Source organism: Pungitius pungitius, chromosome 6 (assembly GCF_949316345.1).
Source record: "Pungitius pungitius chromosome 6, fPunPun2.1, whole genome shotgun sequence".
Lineage (NCBI taxonomy): Eukaryota > Metazoa > Chordata > Actinopteri > Perciformes > Gasterosteidae > Pungitius > Pungitius pungitius.
The window spans coordinates 14067896-14091014 of record NC_084905.1 but is presented as its reverse complement, the minus strand read 5'-3'; the positions used below and the strand labels follow the sequence as shown (position 1 = coordinate 14091014).

At 45.6% G+C, this 23119-nt stretch overlaps 1 protein-coding gene across 5 annotated transcripts in view; it reads right to left on the bottom strand.

Moving 5' to 3' along the window:
* Window positions 1-23119, bottom strand: part of frmd4a (FERM domain containing 4A) — an 89302-nt gene that overhangs the window by 47090 nt on the left and 19093 nt on the right. For 2 of the 5 annotated variants that reach the window (XM_037452578.2, XM_062563043.1), the window contains exon 1: window positions 3479-3955. The exons of 2 other annotated variants lie outside the window; for them this stretch is intronic. In XM_037452578.2, coding sequence (XP_037308475.2) covers window positions 3479-3571 — 93 coding nt within the window. In that variant the 5' untranslated portion in view covers window positions 3572-3955. Of the gene's footprint in view, window positions 1-3478; window positions 3956-11104; window positions 11927-23119 lie in introns of those variants that run through there. One more of the 5 variants, XM_062563044.1, reaches the window with a different exon arrangement.

Sequence of the window (23119 nt, the reverse complement as noted above, 5' to 3'; positions counted from 1 at the left end):
TTGAACTCGTGTGCAGCTGTGCTGCACGTCTCTAAGTCTGGGGGGGGGGGGGGTTGATTCTGGACGGGGAATAGAAGATGGGAAAGAAAAAAAAAATCATAGCAAAGCGTGATGAAAGAGGCAGTGTGGAGGGGAGGGTGGGAGTCTCCCTCGCGCTCCCCCCCTTCCTCCCTTTCTCAAAAACATTCTTCCTTCTGTGCAGCCTAGGGGAGAAAGGGGGGGTCCCCTTTCAATGCCAAACAGGGAGTGGTGCGAGAGGGGCCTTTAAGAGTCTTTAGCTCCAGCTATTCTTACAACCTTTTTTCTTCCCCTCTTTTCGCTTTTCTTTGTCTCTTTAATTGGACCAACTGACCACAGCTCTCTCTCCTACAGTCTAGGGGGCAGATTAATAACCCGGGAATCAATACTGTAGCGAGGCCGGCTGTGGGTGCCAAAAGCCCAGAGCCCAGAACTGAGATGTGCTTACAAAGGGATGCAATTAAACTCACAGGAACTCATTTGGAAACGTCGGTCCTTCTGTGTCCACATCAACTTTGCAGTTACTTAAATGACTCCAGACTCAAATGTCCAGACAATCAGATCAGTCTGATGAGGAACAAGAAGAGGGGGCGACCTGACCCGCAGAATGCCAGAGTCCAGAGCTGACCTTCTCAGGTCTGATTAGAGCAGACGAGATGTTTAAAGGGTGTCGCGGATCGATCAGTATCCCCCGAGCCTCGCCGCCTGCCTGGCTGCTTCTAGCTCTCAAACCCCTGGTGCTAAAGTCTTGTTATTGTGTTTGTGTGCCTCATGAATGTGTGTTTTGAACATGTGCGAGTGTCTTCTTTGACAGTGATCCTCCCCTCCCACCTTTAAGCCCTCGCTCCCCTGCGGCGCTCCTGACAACAACATATTTCCTTGGAGAACCATTCGGCCTCCTCCTCACGTCTGAAATATTTTTCAACTGTTTAGAACAGCCCCCCCCCCCCAAACACACACACAAAATAACACACAGGCACGCCTCGCTCTGTCTCGTAGCGCCCATGCATCTTCTTTGTTTGGTTTTTTGTTTTGTTCTTAATGTCACAGAAAAGAGCTGAGCAGCTTAACATGATATCAGGACAACAACGGCGGAGGATAATCCTAATTCAGACTGCTCACCAAGGTAATCTAAACAGTAAATATCCCCCCCAAAAAAACTGTTTTACACTGTCAAAACCGACTATGCCATTTATCGTTGTCATATTATGCTGTAAACACCTAGTGTTTCGCTGGGATAAGTGCTTCTATCCCATTTTTTTCCATCATGGTGCATTTCTTGATGATTGGCCTGTTTTACTAAGTAGCTGTTCTAATGACGGGTGTGCAAGAAAAGTGGGTTCGACAGGAAAAGAAGCATGACGAGCCTGTGTATGAAGACTCAAGTGTCAGCCACAACGAAGAGGAGTAGGAGAAGACAATCAGGGAGATTCAGAGATCAAATGGGAGCGTATGAAGTTTGCCTCCCTTCCTATTGTTCTGGAGTTTACGGGTCTTGCTTCGCTCAGATGTGTCCCAGCTGTCTTTGCGCTCCGTGTAAATATTACTCAATTAGCCGCGATAGAAACCAACATCGATCAGAAACAAGTTACCCAGACGTAAAGCTATTCGTCTGCATTAGAATGAGTGACAGGGCACAGATGAAAAAAGTGGATCGCCTTTTTCACTCTGCAATCTGGATCCATTTTGAAAACGTAGCCAAATTAACAAATTGTCGAGGTTTCACTGGAGAGGTGTTTAGCCAGTGGTGATGTGCCCTCTCAAACATCAGCATGTTCACTGGGAATACTGAGGGATATGAAAAATTAAGCTACCAAGAGTGAAAAACACATTTGGCCGCAACGAGGTCTGCAGCCATAAACAGTTGCACTATGACATCCCACGTTGCTCAGTCCGCTGCACACAGCTTTCTGCAATATGCCGCCTGCATACTGTGCAGCTCTGCAGTTGCACAAGGCATAACGTAACCCGTTATCAAACATGACAAGTCAGAGCAGGACAAAGCTGCAGATGTGTTTAGAAGGTATTTCAGCGAAGACTTTGACAGGTGACTTGACTGAGTTCCCCTTTCGATCCGTCTCCACACATCTGTCTGCGAAAAGAACGGAGGCAGAGAAGGAAAGAGCAATCAGGGAAGAGAGAGAGACCTTCGTCCCTGTTTGACTAAATCTGCTGTTCTCAATTAATTAAAGTGATTTTAATGAGTGCGTATGTGCACAGGCACCAGCCAATCAACCGTACGCAATTACTTCTCTGAAAAAGGACGGTGAATATTCACTTTCTTCCACGGGAGCAGAATTGCAGCAGCCAGACGGTTCGATCAAAGTCAAATCAGTTTTCCAGCCGCTACGGAGTTAATGACGCACACACCCTTGAACTCTTTGAATAGAAAAACCTGAATGGATCAGAACAAATTCTAAACCCGTGTTACAACCTCTGCAGTTGGTTCCTTCAGTGCTACCCGACTACAGAAGCAGATGAACCGATTTGATGTGATTCTGTGTGAGGTTAAAAGACTTGTTTTTGTGTTGGAAAGAGGCTGGAATATGTTTTGCCTTATTAACGTGAAAGCTATTTACATCCAATATAGAAGCCACGCTGTAAGATTTATGATTGCTTGGGCTCAGTGTGTGTGTGCGCTGGTGTGTATAACTGGATCTGCCCTGCACACGCTAAATCAAAGGGAGAACTACAAAGAGACCAGCGATTCTCAGAAGTCACATTCAATCTGAGAGGCATGTTAATGAGACTAGAGTCACATTGCATCACATTGAGGGGGGAGACATAGAATCTTTAAGAAGGAAGGCCTCGCAATGCAGTTTGGATGAGCCAGCTCATCACCTGTATACACACTGCATTCGTCAGCCGCACACACACACACACACACACACACTTGTCTCGTGGTGTAAACAACTTCATGGAAGAAAACAAAAAGTGAATCACCTGGCAGGTTTAAGCGTGTCCTTACAACCAACATAAAGGTTAACTTTGCAACACACATTCCTTATGGCTGAAAAACTGTTATCTTCTCCCACCGAGTGCACGCCCACTGGATTTACACAAACAACACTGAAGGCAAGCTGATTTCCAGTGCGTGTCTGTGCGTGTGCGTGTGAAAAGTCTTCCTGTGCTTTTGCTTGGTAAAACGGAAGCTACTCGTCTTAAAAGACAGAGCCCCCCCCCGCAGCGAGACTTCCCTGTAACCTTGGAAACCGAGGACTGCAAGTTGGAGACATGAGACGGTCACAGAAACACAGAAAAGTATTGTCCACTGTGGAGATTAAAAGCTTTGCTCTTGACTTGCCTTCCACCAATTCAAATCTAATACCCTCTCGTGGATTATCCCAGAAATCCCACACACACACACGCACGCACGCACACGCGCAACAGCACGGCGATACACGGTCTCAAACGGCAGACACAGACGAAGTCCATGAGGAGGAGGAGGAGAAACTCTTACCCTCTCCCCGCTGTTCCTGCGCAGAGTCCCGACCGGCAGCTTAAGCATCAGCCGCCGGGTCCTCCCGGGCGTCATCGCCCCCTGGACCACCATGCCGCGCTCCGGAGTGTGCGCGTCCGTGGGCGTGCGGGCATGTGAGCGACAGTGTGACGTGGGTGTCCTCGCCGTCCCGTCCAGCCTGGCGGCGGGCTTCACGCGAGCTCTGCGCGTGGGTGTGTATGGGAGAAAAGTAGCGTGTGCTGTTCCGCGCGTTTGCGTGTGCGTGTGTGCGGGAGTATAGCGCTCCCACGCTGGTCCTATGTGCCTCTCTCCGCTCCCATTAGTGCTAAAACACTTCCCATTCTGCCCAGCTAGGATCCAGTGTGCCGCTCGGGAGGTGAGGGAGTGTGTGAGAGTGTGTGTGAGAGGGAGAGGGAGCGCGCTTTGTCTCTCCTCTCTCCCCGCCTCCCACACTCACTTCCTTCAGATGGGGGGCCTTAACCAGGTCACTGGATTAATGTGACGCTACGGCTGTTATTAGCATACGCGCTTGTGTCACGTGATCCGATGATAATTGTGCGCGAGGGTGTACGCCCACTAACCGCAAACACGCTCAGCCCTCACAGGGGGGTCACGTGGGGAACCTCAAAAGGAATATGGGATGTTTTGCCATCTGGTCGGGAGATTATCTTTGAAAATCCCACATCCAGCTTTCTCTCCGTGCACTGTCTGGACTCGGGACACAAAGGAGGAACACACACACACACACACACACACACACACACACACACACACACACACACACACACACACACACGCATCCATCCTTGCAGTCATCCATGCAAATAGTCTATCACTTGGTGCATCGTCTGCGTGCATATAGTGTGCAAATTGGCCCGATTTCTCTCCACACAGAGCTGAGGGAGTTGTGGACTTTTAGTTGCTTCCGGCAGAGATCTTTTTTTTTATCGTGGTGGCTGCAGCAATGGAGAGCTGAGTCAGTGGTCTGTTTCTACGACGGGGGTCTTTACACGTCCATTAAAGTTATTGGACTCATGAGTTACAGCTGCACATAGTGACTTACTGTCATATTCTCAGCCCTGTTTGCCTCTGCACATCAATGGTGGACCATCAGCTGATCAACTGAAGTGGATCAACACAAATGCACACACACACACAAATATGCAGTTGTATATACAGCCAGTAGGTTAATGCATATAGCGGCTAACGTCCAGTGTGAGCTAGCTGCTGTAAGCCGGTGTGATCTGGATTTATTATTATAGTTACGAGGTGATTTGATGCTGGGTCAATCAGATTTAAAGCCACATGTCAAAATGAGCATGCAAATGAGCCTTTTTCCATCATCATCTTTCTAAGTGAGCACCTACAGTGGCTTTGGCGACATGATACTGTATAAGTCACACCTTAATAGACACACAAACAAACACACACTGCATACAGGGGGAAATCATCTTGCAGTGGTAATCCCCAGAAAGCATTATTTATTCAATACGCTGGCCCACGTCAGTGTGTGAGTGACGGTGGCCTACATGAGAAATATCAAAGGGCTATTTATAAACTTTGTTCGCAGACATCCAGGTCTCAAAGCTGACCTTCTGGGGGAATCGAAAAGGGAACCAAAAATCACCATCCATTTCTGTTTGCACTGTTCCTGGTGCTCTGCTTGATGTGTGCATTTGATGTTAATTCAAATCGCGATGACAGAGATTAAGTGCCACTGCTGATTCGGGAGACAAAACCTTGCAGCTTTAATAGGGAGCTCGTAGGACACCTTGACAGGGAGATGACAAGACACTCCCCTAAATGAACAGTTTAAGTGTGGTTTGCATTTGTTTGTTCTCCTTCACAGCCCTCGCCTTTTTTTACTTAAATTCCACTGCTTCAAATCCGGTGAGGTGATAAGCCCTCGTCTTGACGGAAGGAAATTAAATGTAAAAAAAAGAAGCAATAACATTTCTCGTGATGCCTCAGGCTAGACGCACAATGACCCATTTCAGTCACCAAGCACGCAAAAATAACGGCAAATGGGATTTGCACTTAGCAATGAAAAACCTGTGAAAGACAAAGCCGTGTACAATAAATACACGACTCCCGCAAAAAGCTGCGAGGTTCTGAGAAAATGGTGGATTAGTTTGCACCAGCTGTCCTTGAAATTCCCCCATGGCTAATAATGCATTTGGACCTTTTGGACATTTGCACCTGGATTTAAGCCACGCTTATGAGGGAGGTGCAAACAAAGCCGACTGGGTTTCATTTCTACTGTGTGTTTGTGCATGTCTGCTGAATCCTTGTTCCTGGTTGTAATAGCGAGAAGCGATGGTTCTCAATTGTAGACTCCTGGCACTGTTACACATTAATTTACCCTGATAACCCAGCCAGTCTCTGCCCACGGCTGTCTGACTCATCCCTACGGTCCTGCTCCTCTCTGTGTTTGTGTGTGGGTGTGTTTATGGAAATGCCCTCAAGCTGGATCTCTCCCCGTCCCAGGCAGTGAGGGAGGGGGGTTGAATGTTTATGTTCCAAGACTCCACAAATTACAATGGGGGATTTGCAGCACCATTGCACAAAAAAACACAGAGAAACAGTCATGTAGCCAAACAATACCCCCCTGGTAGAGTAATTTCATTCATTTCTCACCCTGTGCTTCTGCCTGTGCTTCGCAGTTTTGCCATTCTCTACCTCATGAGGGGAGCGGGGTCTCCCACCCTTCATCAGGCCAGAACCAATTATAATGACTTCTCCACAGGGGAGCATCCACTTCAATTATCATCCCCTCAACAGTGTCTTTAAAGAAGGGCCTGGGAAACACTCTTACATGCACAGAGAGGTAACAGAGAGGCTAAGAGCGTTGCTATTCTTTTAGGAAACAGGGACCTTTGTGTTAGTCATTGTGAAAACTGGGACGTAATTACATTTCTGAGGATTTGTATATTTTTTGGAATACCGGGGGCAGGTTGTCCTGGACCAGCGACACAACATCTGCTCAGCAAATGTGACCGCGTGTGTATGTGTGCACATACTGCATTTCTAAATTGTGGGTCTTTCAATGCGATTAAAATTTCAGCCAGTGGCACTAAAGGGAGAGAAAAACAGGTCCATCATTAAATGTGCTTTGTTCATAACCTCGATAAGGTGCGAACCCAGGGCCTGGGGAAAAGTAACTGTATTTTTGTCCGGGTGCCGTCCACATCAACACTCGCACTCTGCCAGTACGCAGTCACTCATGCCTGAATGGAATTAGAATATTGCATTGCAATTGGCCAATCAGTTGCCTATTATTGAGGCAACAGCAGAACAGAATGCGCACTGGATGGGTAATTTGGCCCAGTCACTAGCATACAAGGCTTCTGAATTATTCACCCGAGTCTACTGGGAAGCCTCTGCAGCTGATCAGACTCTGGAGCCTGCGTGGCGTAGAGATTTAATGCTGAATGATAATAGCTGATTACCCTAACGATGGTCACATACAGTAGGTTTAGGTTGATGATGATTGTTTTTACTATATTTATGTGTGATTCTGCAGCCGAAAAGCTAATAAGACAAGAAAATGAGTCATTTGCGATTGCTAAATCTCACTATATTACTGAAATTGTCATTCATTTTTAGAACTAACGCTTTCCCAGAACTTTCTATAATAACATAAAACCACTCAGTCTACTCTATGTAGTCTTTCAGCTTATTCTTCAGTGCCCTAAACTAAAACCATTTAGTCACACTTTTGCACTGGATGATTTTCCTCCATGACAAAGAACATGGGCACTGACGTTTATTTCTTCATTTATTTTAGTCATTACCGCCTGCCTCTCTGCATTAATCTGTGACAGAAACTATTCCCCAATAAATCCACTATCCACTCATGATTAATGAATATTTTTTAAAAGCACAGTACCCTCTTTAATAAAATGATCAATTAATAATATATTTGCTATATGTTTTTAAATATCTACATTTTGAGAAACAGACACAATTGGGTAAAACTCATTCATTCAGTATCAAAAGACATATTTACCAACGTTGGCTTTAGCATTTTTATTGGATTTGTTGACAATATAGGATAGAATCCTCAAGGCACAGCCTTAAAATCCATCTGTGTAAACAACGGCATCGGCTTGCTACCTCAACGTGCCCAGTTCCATCCGGGCTAGCTGTCTTTGTTACGTGCAACCCCCCCTCTCTTTTTACGGTCTCCCTCTAAACTGTTTGGTATAAAAAAAAGGCAATACCACGACCAGTTTCATTAAAAACTGCTTGTTGGAAAAAGAAGCAGAGAATGAGCGAAAGGATGGAGGAAGGGGAGGGGGGTGAGACAGATACAGCAAGAGAGAGACAGAGAGAGGGATGGAGAAAGAAAGAGGAGGTCATTGCATGTCAACTTAACTAGCACACACCCGTTGCATAACAGCCCTAACCCACAATACACTCAGTCGATAGCCTCTATCGGAAACAACCCATCCACGGTGCCAAAGGAGAACAATCTCTTCATGGAACTCTCAAGGTCTCAGTCTGCGCCAGGGTTTGTGCTCTCACAGACCGAAGGCCCTTTGTGGCAGACCAGCCCTCCCAAAAGACATGAGCCAGTGTTTTATGGCTGCTGGAAAGAGGAGCAGGAAACAATCCCATCCAGCTGTCTTCCTCCTCTGTCAGAGGGGGCGAGGAGGATGGAGGAGCAAACGAGGGATCTTGGAGGAAGAGGATTGAGAGAGAGAGAGAGAGAGAGAGAGAGAGAGAGAGAGAGAGAGATGTTTCATTCAGGGGGGTTTCTGGCTAAAGGAGTGCATCACAGGAGGCATGAGGATGTTGGGGGGGAGGACTTGGGGTTTTGGAGACGTTTGTCGGGTGCACGAGGAGGAGATTCAATTAGGCTACACAAGGATCGAATGCATTTTTAATCACGCCGCTTCATTGCCTAACGTGATTGTGAGCCTGTGAGACTGTGAGGCAGCCTCTGCAAGAGGAGCTGCCATCTCTCTCTCTCTCTCTCTCTCTCTCTGTCTCTCGGTCTCTGGCAACACAATACACAGCAGCTCTGGTCCAAGTTGATTTGAAGCCACAAACTGACATTTTACAGCAGCCACAAAAAAAATCAATCACAGCAGATAATGTCAAAGGTTCTTGTCCCTGTGTATGTGGCAGCAATGTGTAGCAGCAGCAATGACTGCTGCTACACAGCAAGTTTCAGAGAGTTAAATTGACTCTGTGAGATTCAATTTTAACTCTAAGCTGGTGTTTATATTGTCCAAATCTTGTCAGTGTTAAATCAACACTCAACGAAGTGTTAACAATTTAACTCGGAATAAGTGTCAAAATAAATCTGCTCAGTGTTGAATACAACGTCATTTAGCTGATGATTTTATCAAAAGCAACTTATGTTGCATTTGTAACACATGGAGTTTACATTTTAGCCAGGGAGCAATTCAGGGTTAGGTGTATTGCTCAGAGACACTTTGACATGGAACATGGCAATTGAACATTGCAAATGAATTGCAAATGAATCTGATGTTGACACTGGATATTACATTACATTACATTACATGTTATTTAGCTGATGCTTTTATCCAAAGCGACTTACATTGCATTATAACCCATGCATTACATTTTTATAATGACAACACTTTTGCCCAACACTGGAAAAATAACACTAAGGATTGTGCTGTGTAACTATGTGAATTACATTGAAAATGTAATGAAATGAAGCTACAAAGATATATTTTTTTATTGCTGTAATGAACAGACTTCTTTTTGGGGGGGGATTCTAAACAAGTTGCCTTGACTTCATGATCATATTGTGTGCGTTCGCGTGCCTTAAATCTCTCCCTTCAACTCAACGCTTCCTGCAAGTACTGCAAGGCAACCAAATAGTGACCTCCATTTCTTGTAGTAAAACAGGTTGTAAAGAAAGGTTGTTGCCTCTGATCCTCTCAGCTTTCCTGAATTATGCATTCACGCTGCACTCGTTAATGAACGTAGCTGTGAGCATCCTGGGGAGGGCTCTAGAGGTCCTGCTCTCCACTGAAGGATGGAGAATCACTGTTGTTATTCCAATGACACTTAATATTCCCTTAACAACCCCTGTCTCTGTATTACTCCTGGGTTAATTCACACATACAGACATTTGTAACACTTGCATTGTCCATCTGTACACAAAAGGTTGATTAAAAATAATATATTACTGTTAACCGGTTTTGGAACACTTTCCTGCAATAAAAGATTCCTGATCCGTGACACATGTCTGCTGCTGTAAGACTTCCCATGAAAGATTTTAACTAGCTCGGCCTTTATCTGATGGTCCACTGAACCAGGCCTCCTCTCTCCTAATGCCTGCATGTCTTAAGACTCCCGTAAGAATCGCACGTGTGTGTGTGTGTGTGCGCGCGTACATGCAAATTTGGATGTCTGTGTGCATATGCCACATGAAAGCTCAGAAAGCAAGCAGCCTGGAAAGAGTGCCGACGATCTGAATATTTCTCATTTAAGTATGCAAAGTGGCCAGATAAACCTCTGTTTTCCGATCTCTTCCAGCAATTAGAGAAATAAATAAATAAGCAGTCTAATTAGGATGCAGAGAGGAAATGTGGAAGAGGGTTTTTCAAAAGACATGAAACCATTTATAATCTAAATCCAGTTCTGCCCTTGAAAGCTAGTCTTTATTACTTCGGTCATAAACCATCTACTGGATATACGAAAATGACCAAATCTCCAAAATAGGTGGATGGATTCAAGCGGCGTGTATCCACATGTCATTGAATGTGAGTTCATAGGAAGCACAGTATATATCGCAAAAGGACAGATTACTGTCCCCCCCCCCAACAGATGCCTGTCCCTGTAAACAATGCTAAAGGAAAACAGCAGCTTAACGACCAAACTCATTACAGCAGCCGGCAGATCAAGGCAACCAGGGATTCTGATGTCTTGTGTGTGTCTGTGTGCATGAGGGCTGCAGCGTTGAGCAGTTTTTCATTCCTGCAGGCCGAATGCTTTGTAAACCACAGGGGCCCCGAGTAATCTACCTCTAACCAAGCGTCACGGGCAATACAAAACTCACAATCACATCCATTAGGTGTTCTCAATTCCTCTCCTCATCCTATTTCCTCCTTTTCAATCCTCACTTCCTTCACTTGGAAATCTCCTTTCCTCAAATGATTTATGGCTACATGCAGACGAATATGAAGACCACATACCAAAGAAAGCATTAATATAAGTGGATTTAATACTTATGAGTTGGTCGGATGAAAGCGCCTCACATGCTGAGTATACATTCCCAAGCTCAGTGGGCAAACCCAATGTTGAGTCACATTTTGGCCACGCAGTGCAGGTTACATTCCTCGCCAGCCGGTTATTTAAATAAATCTACCTTCAGCAAAGTTTGATATTTAATCAGCACACTTTTTATGCCAATTAATGAGAAAGCATCTGGAAAAAGATGTGAACATATGTTGACCCCTGGTCTCAAACTGCAATTATGCACCGAAGAGGTCACCGGTCACGTTAAGCACAGAGAAGAGAAAAGTGTGGTGACGGAAGACTAAAACTAATACATTCAGTCACAGTGCACTTTATCACGGCTTAAACAACCAATATGATTATACGTAATTCAACGACAAAATAATGCAGGAAAATAAAACTTACGAAGACATCCATTAGCATGTGCTCCAGGGTCACCTCTAAGTCCTCCAGTCGTGTTGCAAGAGTCATTCTTTAGCCGATCCCCCAAAAAACACCAGCCAAAATAACAAAGAGGTTTTTCAACAAAATGAAGACTCACACTCTCATCTTCTGTTCTCCTTCTCTCTGACATTAGCTGTTCTCAAGGGATGCTGACAGATGACTTAAATCAGGTAGTTAAGCCATGCCAGTCATGTGACATCCCAACTCTCCAAACTATTATACCACCATAGCTTCTATCCGTCCAGCCTAATTTGTCCACATTCAGCTCTCATTTTCAGTCCAAGACAGCATCCCAAAACGAGCCGTTGTAGCCCACATCGGATCCACAAACAGGACCATCTCCACCGGACGTGGCTGGATTCGCGTTGATGCTCAAACTCTTTCCGAAAAAGAGCGGGCGTTTTCCTCAGTGCGTTGAGCTCTCCCGATGAGGATTTGTGACAGACTACAGCCTTGTAGTCCCCTCTGTTCAGATCTCAGTTATGATCCACGGGTGAGATACATATTCCCTGGCAGAGGGAGGAGAGAGGGGGTGGTCTCACTGTCTTCGGATGCTTTGTGGAGGAGGAAGAGGAAGCTTAAGCTGAAGGTCAAAGAAGCGACTAAGTGATGAAGTCATCACATCTGTTTCTTTTTTTTAAATTTCTTTCTGTGTCACATTCTCTAAGCAATTAGAACACAGCATCTATCTCCTCCCTCTTTTTTCAACTTTCTCTCTCTGTCTCCCTGTTTCGTTCTGTGCCCTCTCAGGTCTCTGTCCACAGTGGATGTCTTTGTGTGGAGGGAGGGCCTGGGGCAGCTGATGCCCAGTTCTGGGTGCTCTTGGCTGGGGTCATCCTCTCTCACACTGGGCCCCTCATCAATGGGCCTTTGTCGGGGCCTCATTAAGCACCGGCCCTGGATACCGAGGCTCCAACAGACACACAGGACGAAAACAACAGCGATATGGGCCTGGATCTATGACTGGAAGCTTATGTAACAGTGATGGGTAAGCGGGGGGGGGGGGGGGGGGGGGGGGTGGATGGGAAGGACGTTAGTAGGACGCTCCATGGAGACGGTTGTTTTTGTTTTTCTGGCAAACGCCGTAAGAATGAACTCCCCGTTCTCTCTGTTCGTCCAGAAAGGAAGATACAGAGAGATTGAGTCACACACGAGAAGTGAGTTTAGCTGGATATGACTGAACGCAATAACGGGCCTTAAGGAGAAGGTAAAGTTAATTTATATGCATCAAGGTAAACAAGTTACAGGAAATCAGCAAAGAGGCGACTGGTTAGTGATCAGATGTCTCCTGTCTTTTACTGTAACATAATGACACTGATTCTGATATTGTCCTCATATAAGAAGCTGGATGTTGAGGTTTTGTCTTTTTCCCCTTTTTGCCAGAGCTTTGTGAGGACAGTGCAGAGAAAGGAAAGGACTGTGACGGTTACCTCTGCCCTTCAGTCCAGAACCAACTCCTTCTCCATGTCTCATATTAAAACCTGTTTTTCCACCTGCTTCATCTCTCTTTCTCTTAGCTCCACTGTGTCTCAGACACATCCCTCTTAATCATATCTCTCTCCCCTGTGTCCTACCCCTATCCTCCTCCTAAAGCTTACAGACCCAGAGTGCCAATGACATTTTGCCCTCTGCGACCTCTCATGGGTGTGAGGTCGGCTGGCCCCAGCCACTCATCGGTCGTCACATCAAGCCTTTGACGGGACGACAAGGAGCAGTGGAGCATGTCCGAGTCTACGGGGTCCCGCGCGCACACACATATACGCACACATTCATCATAGCACACAACCCTTAGTGTTACAGATAGAGTGCACAAATCCATCAGTGCTTTGTTGCCCTCAGGAGGCCTGCCTGTCTTCCTGAAGTCGCTCCTAATGCTGCTGCTTGCTGTGAATATGTAACACCACACCATTAATAACTCAGAAATATCCCCTAATTCTCATCTGAATGCCTCTCATGCATTATAAATACCCTCCAATGTGTTGGAGATGGACAGTTTATTACCACTAAGACTGAGCAGGTGGCACGTGGAGGCTGAATGCAGTCAACAGCGGCATGAGGCCTATCTAGCTCAGCATTGGTCATTAGCGAAGAGCTTAGCCCCCAACAGAGAGGCGACACAGGACAAGATGGCCCTGCGGCCTGCATGGGGTTAAAACCCAGATTTCTGCAGAATCGGTGGTGGAATGAGTTGTCGGTGCAATGTTTACAGCAGTCCTCATCACAGAGAGCAGAGAATACACCTCAAGTATTTGCATATTAAGCAGAAGCAGACAACATGTTGGATATCAACGCACATTTGCATAAGGACATTACTGTGCGATTCTATACAAAAGAGGCTGTGGAGCCATGCACAGATTTATCTGAATAAAGAACTTACAATAGCTTACGTAGCGTGAATGCTACCTCACAAACATTATCATACATGTGCAGACAAGTGTCAGCTCGGTTACAACATTTTGGAGTACCTTAAAATGAATCGTGCTGAGGCAGTTTAAGTCGGAGGAGTTTTTCCATGCGTCTTCACCACCGGTGTCCTCGTTGACTGTCCCGCTAATCCAGTGAGCAGCAAGAACCCCAGAATGGTGGCTGCAGCAGCATCTGAGACTGTGCATCGCACAACTGTCCTTAACCAGCTTTCTGTTTCTGACCGTTCAGAGGAAGAGTGCAGAGTGTGTGTCTGTGTGAGCCCTGTTTGTTGTGATGGCCACCTGGCCTGGCAAATAGAGATCTAATCAAACTCTGGGCAATATTCCAAGTGGTTTGAGGTTTGCACTCACACATTCAAAAATAGTATCTATTCCAGACATGTTGATAAAGCCTCTTAAGCACCTGTTTGCAGCTAACAGTCTAAAGGGTTTACTGGAAGTCTTATACACATGCACAAGAAGGTGTTAGAGTCTGTAGAGAATGCAACACACTGCACCTCACAAGCTTTTGGCCAAATTACCGGAAATGGTTTCGTTGACCAAATGTATTTCAAACATAAACACGAGTTTAGTTCCTACAACTACATCCTGTATTATTAGCATCAAAATATCTTAATGTCGGCCTTTTTTTGTCTCTCAGTAGTACATCCTTTGCTCTCAGTTGTTCTGACTTTTTCCTCCTTTTCCATCAATCATGCCTTTTTTTTGTGAGCCCCGAGTGATGATGGACAAGAAGTGCAGATGAAAGGGATTCTGCTAAGTCATTCTCTGCTGCGCTGCTAGTAATCTGAATTTTGCTGTGTCACTCGGCAACCCAAATCTGTCATTTCACATTACAGTGAATGGCTCCTCTATTTGTGCATCTCTCTTAGCTCAGGCATGTGTGTGTGTGTGTGTGTGTGTGTGTGTGTGTGATTTCTAGCAAGGCCTGTGAAGGGAGCGGCAGGTGCACTGTCTGCTATCTTATGTCATTCGTGCCGCAGTGAAAGTGACCTTGGATTTGAGTCAGACTCTTGTGGACTCTGACCAACCAGAGTATCTGGTATTTGAAATATCTGAGTAAAGACTTTCTGAATGATGGAAAAGGAGGAAAAAGTCAGAACTGAATATCTGTCACAGGGGGGGATAAAAAAAACGCACACAGTCGGTTACAACCTCACCCTCACGGCCTTCTTGTCCTACATACAAGCCTCTCACCACGGCGTCACTGTGTGTCTGAGAGACACTGAGCAGACAGCAAAATGTATAGAGGCATATTTTAGAGACTGGTTGTACGAAGGCGCGCTGGATTGAGTCACACTCCTGCATTTTCTGCCCCAGTAAACTTAGCCCACTTTACCGTGTACCGAGAGGGTTTCTATGCGATGCAGAGGAATAAACACGGATAGACGTGCACGTGCTCACCAACGTCGTTAAGTGGCTATGGAAACATTGTTTCTCTGACACTGATTTAACAAATAACCCTCTGGTAAGCGGGAAATGTGCACAACCTTTAAGAATTACTCCAGCATGCGGAGAGCACACTCACATTGACTTAGGATCAAGACGTGCGCGTGAGTACCCGTCCCCAAAGTGCAAACACGATTAGGAAACTGATTTGTAGCAGCGAGAGAGCTAAATGTTTGATGATATGGTTACATATTTAATCTTAACAGACCAGATCATGAGGGGAAATGGGTCATACATGATCGTACTCCCAGGGGACAGCACTGGGACACTGGAAAAGAGGAGGAAACATGGGTTAACACCATTTGTATGTGCGTGTGTGAGGGTCTGTGTGCTTTAATAATAGGGAATTTCTAGTGGATCCCCATTTTTTAATTATTAAGTATAGAATGTAGATTGCACTAAATAAAGTGTTTAAAACCTATTACACTTGTACAATGATAAAGGGGATGTAATACAATTCAATTTTGATTATTAAAAATCCCAAACTCCCAAAAAAAACAAGTCAAGCATTTGACGGAGGAAAACAACGGAAGCGTTTCCCTACACTCCTCACACTAGCCAAAAGTGGTTTCATTCCTCTGAAAATAGTTGCCTTCAAGTGCAAAGCACATACTAACAAAATATGCGCACAAACAAATGCAACGTATGAAGAGGTTGCACCTGTGCACATCGTTTCACCCACACGCGCACACACACTCATTCTCACATTTCCTTGCTTTTCCAATGAGCCGAACGCGTCTTCATTCTATAACCCACAGCACACATGCATGGCCTCTCCCTGGAGTGCTGCAGTAACACAAGCCAGACTGTGCCAGCTCCGCCTCTTGCTGCAGGCGTGGGACTAGGCTGCTTGTTACTGTACAGATGGGCTCAACGCGTCTGACAGGTGCACCGGTGCCACGCAAACCAATGGTGGACGCTGGTCAAATGGCTCCGGCAGATTGTCATTGTTAACGAGCAGACGGGGAGGAGAAGAGCCCTTGGGGTTCAGGGAGAGACGGGCGTAATTTGAGGAGATCATTTTCACCTCCTGGTGTTACTCCAGGTCAGCCCTCTCATCCTTGTGATGGTAACATGGCCGATCCCAGCGGTGCAGTGTGTGTCCGTGTGGTTTTCGACGGATTGGTTTGAAGTACTGACACTCAGCTGGTGCTCTGCATGATTCACGGGGAAAACATTAAGACCTAATGTCTGAAATGGATTCAAGGCAGGTACCGGAGAGAGAGGGTGGCTGACAGACGGGGGGGGGGGCATGCTGACCCCCTGGGGCTACATCCTCCACTGGAGTCTCCCGCCAGACAGAGCAGTCGCCTCCCACCCCTGTCTTGCCTTTGTCCTTGCTACACCGCTTCACCTTCGCAGCATTCAGAAAAAAAGATATGCTGTGACAGGCAGGCTGTGATCAGTCCCAGGTTTCCCTCCAAGCCAAGGTCCTGTCCCTTGGTATTACGACTTATTAACATTCTGCTTGCGTCATCGCCATGGGAACAGAGGAGCACCTGAAGCTACCAAAGGGAAAGGGCTGAATATTGGGGGCATGAAATATTTAAGACTGGGGGAGGAGGAGGAGGATTCATTGGGTTGAATCATATGTAATAGCCCCTCCAGTAGACAGCAGGGGTAATGGGACGGCCACTCGCTCACTGCCAAATCTAATTATTAATCAAGTGCAGCCTTTAACATATGCTTCCCTCCCTCAATCTTTGTCCCCTGCTGTCCTGCCCTTACCCCTTCCTGTCATTTTCTCTGTCTTGATTTCACTTCCTTTCTTTGTCTTTTACCCACTCACTGTCCCCCTCTTGGACAGCAGGAGGAGCAGGGTGAGGTCATTAATTATACACAACACCATTCCCTGGTCACCTCACACACAAACCCACACTCTCCTCCTTCCCCACCTGGTCCCCTCCACAAACCCTCATGTCTCTCCGAAAGCTGTGATGACGAATGAGAAGAGCGGTGGAGTTGTCCAATAAAGCTCTGTGTTTACTGGGGCCCAAAGGCCAGCACACACACACACACACACACACACACACACAAACAGCAGAGCAGCAGACCACTGCTCATTAGAGCCGAAGGTCTCTGGTTATTGGCTCCATACATCAGACAGGACATGGTGAGGAGGAGGCAAGTTGCTTCTGACTGGCGCAAATCTGAAGCAATGTCTGGAGTTCTTCTTCAACAGTGCTGACCTTCTCAATAACCACTTATTGCTGTGGAGGGATTCTTGTAGCCGACACTTTACTGAAGGAGCTACAGGAAGAAGGACGTATACACCACTTCCAACATAAGGCCACGGCGGACTGCTCTTCTTCCGTTAATGCAACTCAACTGAACATCCATGTCCCCGGACTCATTATTGAAGAAAACCGTGAGCTGAGTAAAGGGAATCCCATCACACAGCGCACTCTGGTGGTCAGGTAGTGAAATGCAGCACACTGGTGAGAAGCTCCGGTCAAGGGTCATGAATGAATGAAATAAATGAAACAACACATGAAAAGTTTTTTTAGAGGAATCCAAAAATATCTCTGAGACTTCCTTAATGCCCAAACTTGCAATGACACCCGGGTTCATGTGCAGTGACAAAGTAACGGTCTTACAGTAAAGTAATACAACTAGAGTTACATAGGAAGAGTTGGTCCAAACACCAAAGAGAGACTGAAGGATAGTGCAACAAACTGGTTATTACAGAACTGGATTGGTGATCATGTCAAATGTAATCATTTCTAAAGGTGTTTTTCTGAAGCAGTATCATTAGTATGAAACTGCTTGTATTCAAGGCCAGCAGACATAATAATTACCCAACATCTAACTTCCCGAATGGCAGGTCTGCATTCCATGATTCGTTTAATAAAAGGGGTCGGCCTTTACTCTATCATCTAGTTTGGTGCCCTTCCTTACTTCTGTTGAAAAATGTGCAAGTGTCGACATGTAGCTTTAAATGAGTGCTGTCTGTGGGAAGAGCAGTTTGTGTCTAATGTTTAAAGTGGTTTCCATGTTTGTGTTGTGAAAGCCGTTTGGAGTCCAATGGAATGCGTGTGATACAATTTGTGTCACCAAATGCAATTGTTTAAGCTTCTGTTGGGGAGTGTTTTAAATACTGTATGTGTAAAATCTGTGAATGTTCACATCTACAACAACAAACGAACAAACCAAAGCAGGGTGTGTGGGATCTAGTCAAAAGTGAAATGTGCAAACAGGGTACACAGCAAATAACAACAGCTGTTGCCTAAAAACTCAACACATCCACATACACCTCTGGACACACATTAATGGCCTTATCTGCAATGGCAGATGCTCACATCTGTTCAGAATAAAACAAACACATGTACATGCACACACAGAAGCACACACAGGGGTGGGTTATAAATCTGACACACGTCAAACCTAATTGCTTTAACAAGCATTAATGAGAGTTTGGAGGGTCTGCGAGACACTTAGGATGATGTAAGTATTCCTTGGAGGATGGATGAGCATCAATCTGGCAATCTTGATTTCATATTTGGGTTTAATTCAGCACCATGGCAGCTGTCTACACTTGGGAGAGGGGGGATAATAGGATACCTGGCAACCACTGCAGAGGGTTCCTAACTAGAAAAATTAAAAATCTGACACGTGGTACCAAACAGGATGAGTTTGGAATTATCGAATATCAGTGGTGTTAAATGATATGACCCCCAAAGACATACACACTGATTAAAATAATTGTCTCAGTGCTGCTCTTTTGTTTCTGAAAAGCACAAGTAGGAAAACTAAAGCCAGATGGGATCGGCAAACTGCCCCTTTGTCATGGACTAGTGCTTCTAAAAATCAAGTGCTGGAAATCAAGAACGGCTCTGAAAGAATCACCTCCCCACTCCAATCATGTGTCCAATCATCCCGGCACCTTCAACCATCACCGTCTCTCATTCTATCACCGACTTATATCCATCATTTCATCCTGTCTGCGGCTCTGAAGATGCTAGCTCCAGCCTTTGGTGCTGGGAGGCTGTCGTGCCTCCAACTTCAACGAGGCTGTCTGGTTGCAGAATATTGGTCCATATATATGAGGGTGTGCATGTAGATGTTATGGAGCATGCAAATTGACCAGTGTGCATGCACGTGTTTAGAGGGTATGCACTGTTAGTGTGTGCATCTGTATGCAGGGTAAAGTGCTCAATGTCTTTGTCTCCTTGAGCATGTTTGTAGGTAAATCATGAATCATGCATTAGCGCGCTGGAGCATAAAAAGTGCATATGTAAATTTTGTTCATGCTCCGTGCACTTTATACTGAAATTACTAAAATGTGAAAAAAGGGATGGATGATACCAATTAACTATGCAGAGTAAGAGCTATAACATCTGTGGTGACAAAATGTTGCTTCACCTTGTGCTGCCCTTAAGAACTGAACTGATCTTTCACATATACCTAAATAATCAGAGAGAATCGTTTTGAATGGAAAAATAGTATTTTTTCCTTTGATTTGCGTTTGTTCTTCTTTTGTCCCTGTGTGCTGCAGATCCTGATGCTAATAACTCCCTCTGTTAGCCTGAGGAGTGTTAAGACCTCCGATACACAACAATCTGCCAACTAGCTGCTTCACCAGGAGGCACGCTGAGCTCTATGTGGTCACCCCTGCCAACCAGTAGCAGTTATCAGCGGAGTCACAAACATGTGATCCTTTGTGGCCTACTATCTGTTATGCTGACGATTAGGCTCAAAGGGCCAATAGCCAGAAACATGGTAGCCAGAGTTTGAACCTGAGTGCCTGCGGTGGTGGGCAAGTCATTTTCCTCCAAAGTACCCGGCAAGCTGCATTTGTACTTGTAATAAAGCCAGTATTCCTCCAAGCATTTGAATAGGTCAGAGCTGAGCTGATCCATTGCAGTTGGAGCTAGTGAGAACATCTGTGTGTGTGTGAAATGTTGAGTTGTTTTACGGTCCTGTTCTTTCTGGTGATACGGCTTAGCACCTTCAGGAATAATGTCCCACAATTCATGCTGTTTTTTTGCCTCAAATCCTTACTTTCCTCCCTACTTTCTCTCTCCCCTCAGGTCAGTTTTGACACCACTCAAGTTCGTAGTCGGCCTAAGTTATATTTCATAGACTGCTGCGAGCTTTATCGCTCATGTAAAGAGGTAATGGATCAGAGCCCAGGGATGACGTGTCGAGGTGGAGGTGGCGTGGCTTGAAAGATGGGCTAGAAACGGTGGGTCTCCGGTGGGTGTTGAGAGGAAAAGGGCACGATAAAGAGCGGCGGATATGCCTTGAGTGAGTGTGACTCGAGAAGATGTGAGATTATATGGTGAGGGGGAAGAAAGCAACTCCTATTTCCTCAGTTAATGTGTATGCACGTGAATTGTTGTGTGCCTAAAATTGTCTCTGCAGTAAAGATCTACTGATTGGGTGAGGTATGATACCCGTTCAATCCAGAGTCACCTTTTGTCACAGGGGTGATACTACCAATCCTCTGCTCGTTCATCAAAGGTGTCTGTGTGTGTCTGTGTGTGTGTGTGTGTGTGTGCAGGTTTGCGACTACATTGCAATAGAGAAACGTGTAATTGCCCTTCTGAGGCTAAATGCAGAACAGCGAAAGCTCTCTGGGGACTATCCATTCTATGCTATTAACCAGATAAAGTTAACATACATAATAGAACTGCTTGAAGCTACTTAATCTAGTGCATTGTTCTAACACCAACACACGAACAAAGGTTAATTTAATTGAAGAATGGTGTTACACTAAATCTCTCATTTCTGTGTCTCGCTGTGTCGCCTGACACATGACTAACTTTCCCTCCCGTCTTTCAATTGCCTTTCTTGGAAATCATCTTTAGAAATGCCTGTAGAATTATGGCAGCCAATGAAGTGGAAAATCTGCACCCTGTGTTTCCATGACAACACCTAACATTAAGTGCATCACTGGTTCGCCTCTCTGGTTGCTCAATTGCGCTCTGATTGATCTCATCGTTGGGGCCTCTTCAAGGGGACAAGAGTATATTTGACATGCTCGACACAGCAGGGCACGCTCACATGCACGTACGTAAATACACACACACACTCACACACAGACACAGTCAGAGGTGGCGTACGGCTGACATGCACATCTTCGAATGGGGAACGAGAGGAAAAGCTTCAAACAGTGCCCCGTGTACAAGGATCTCTCCCACTGATCTCATCTAACACAGTTAAGTTCTGCTTCTCCTCCTCTTCATCCGACTCCTCGGGTGTTATAAATGCATTGATCTATTTCCGAAAGGAGGTGCATGTCTTTTCCTTTACCGCACTCTGAACCCTCGGGTCAGAAGTTATTCGAGCTAATTAGCTAATATTAGAGTTTACTAGCCCAGGCAGATTCCAAAAAGGTTTGAGTCATTTCCTCTCATTCAATTATCAAAATCTAAAATGAATATATCCCTATGCTAGTTTAAGTAAAAATACTTCATACAAGAATGAAGCAGGTGTGTTACATTATTTTTTTTTTTACTTTAAATGAAATCACACAAGGTTTGCAGCACAAAATCTGCACGTTCTGCAGGGCTGAGATGACAGCTGGGAGATGTAGATCAATCCATGGGTTTGTGTGTGTTTTTGCATGTGTCTCAAGTGGTTCCAGACACCAGACCCCCCCCCTTTGCTACTTACTATGGCCTTCATTTGCTGCCAGCCAACCTGCTGTATTAAATGTGTGTGTGTGTGTGTGTGTGTGTGTGTGTGAGAGTGGGTCGCCAAAGGCAGCCCCACCCTGTGCTGCAAATCCAGACCCCATCAGGACTGCCTTTCTCTCCTAATTATTTGGATACAAGCAGGGTGGTGGTCGGCTTCAGGGATGTAGGTCGGGCCACTTCCCTTTGGGCTTCGTCCTCTCCTTCATGCCACCGTGACCTTTACCTTCACCATTCTGCATTCTGACAGCAGAACGCCCGCTGATGAATGCGGAGGATGGAAGGAGGAAGGGGGAAAGGAAGGAGCGAAGAGGCACAAGGGCAGGGATAATTAGTTAGTTAGTTGGGTTGTTGGGATGGTTTGCATGTGACGCACTGGAACTGAAGCAGTGTGTGTGTGTGTGTGAAATGGTCATTCCTTAATGGAATAAATATGTACTTGTGGATCATTGTGCATGTATGTCTGAGCCCTTGGCTATTTCTGTAATGGCCCCATCTGTCATGGGCAGCTGGACACCCCCCTGCACACAAACACACACACACACACACACATGCATGGTCATATGCGACGCAATGAGAGAGAGGCATTGTGACGCTGCGTGGAGTGAGTGAGGGAGTTAATGAGAGAGGAAGAGTCTTTCTGATTGGACTCATGGAACGCTGATGGGGTTAATCTCTTGATAACTGCTCTGTATTGATCCACCAACACCCCCCCCCCCCCCCCCCCCACACACACACACACACACATATCTTTGTAGAAGATTTACCTTTGCCGGGCACCAACACATGTTCTCCAGAGGAACATTTCACCTCTCCTCCTCTCCTTGTTCTACTGACCTACTGTATATGCACATACTACACTCAACAGGGGATCCCAACAGGGGAACTTCATCTTTGACTCTGATCTGTTCATTTGAGTGTGTCTTTGTTGCAGTCTGCAATAACCAAACTGTAACATCCCATTAACAAGATGCAGTGGGGCGGTAAACTCCTGAGGAATATGCGTGAGTATAAGAATAGAGACCTGAACATAACAAATTGGGATTACTCACTACATCCTGCATGCTCTGTGCGTGACACAGACACACCGCTTACTGAAACTTATTTTGTTTCATTCTTTCGCTTCACTGCACATTACTGTCATCCTAAATAAAGAGTTACAGAGAGCAAGGGAAAAACTTAAAAAACGAGCTGGAGTGAGGCAGGGGAGGAGGAGTCTACTAGACCAGAGCTCCAAAGCCATCTCAGCACTATTTTCCCATTTTGGGTTGAGGATTAGTAGTGCAGCTTTTAAGGCTACTGCTATTCCCTGTTATCTTGAGGTTACGGTCACCTTTGGTGAGTCCCTGAAGCAAGACCTAAAGGCATCCTGCCCTGAATATAGAAAGAGAAATTTGGGTAGTGCCACCGCTTTTATATTAAGGGGGGAGGATATTGAGGAGGATAAACTTTGGATTCTTTTT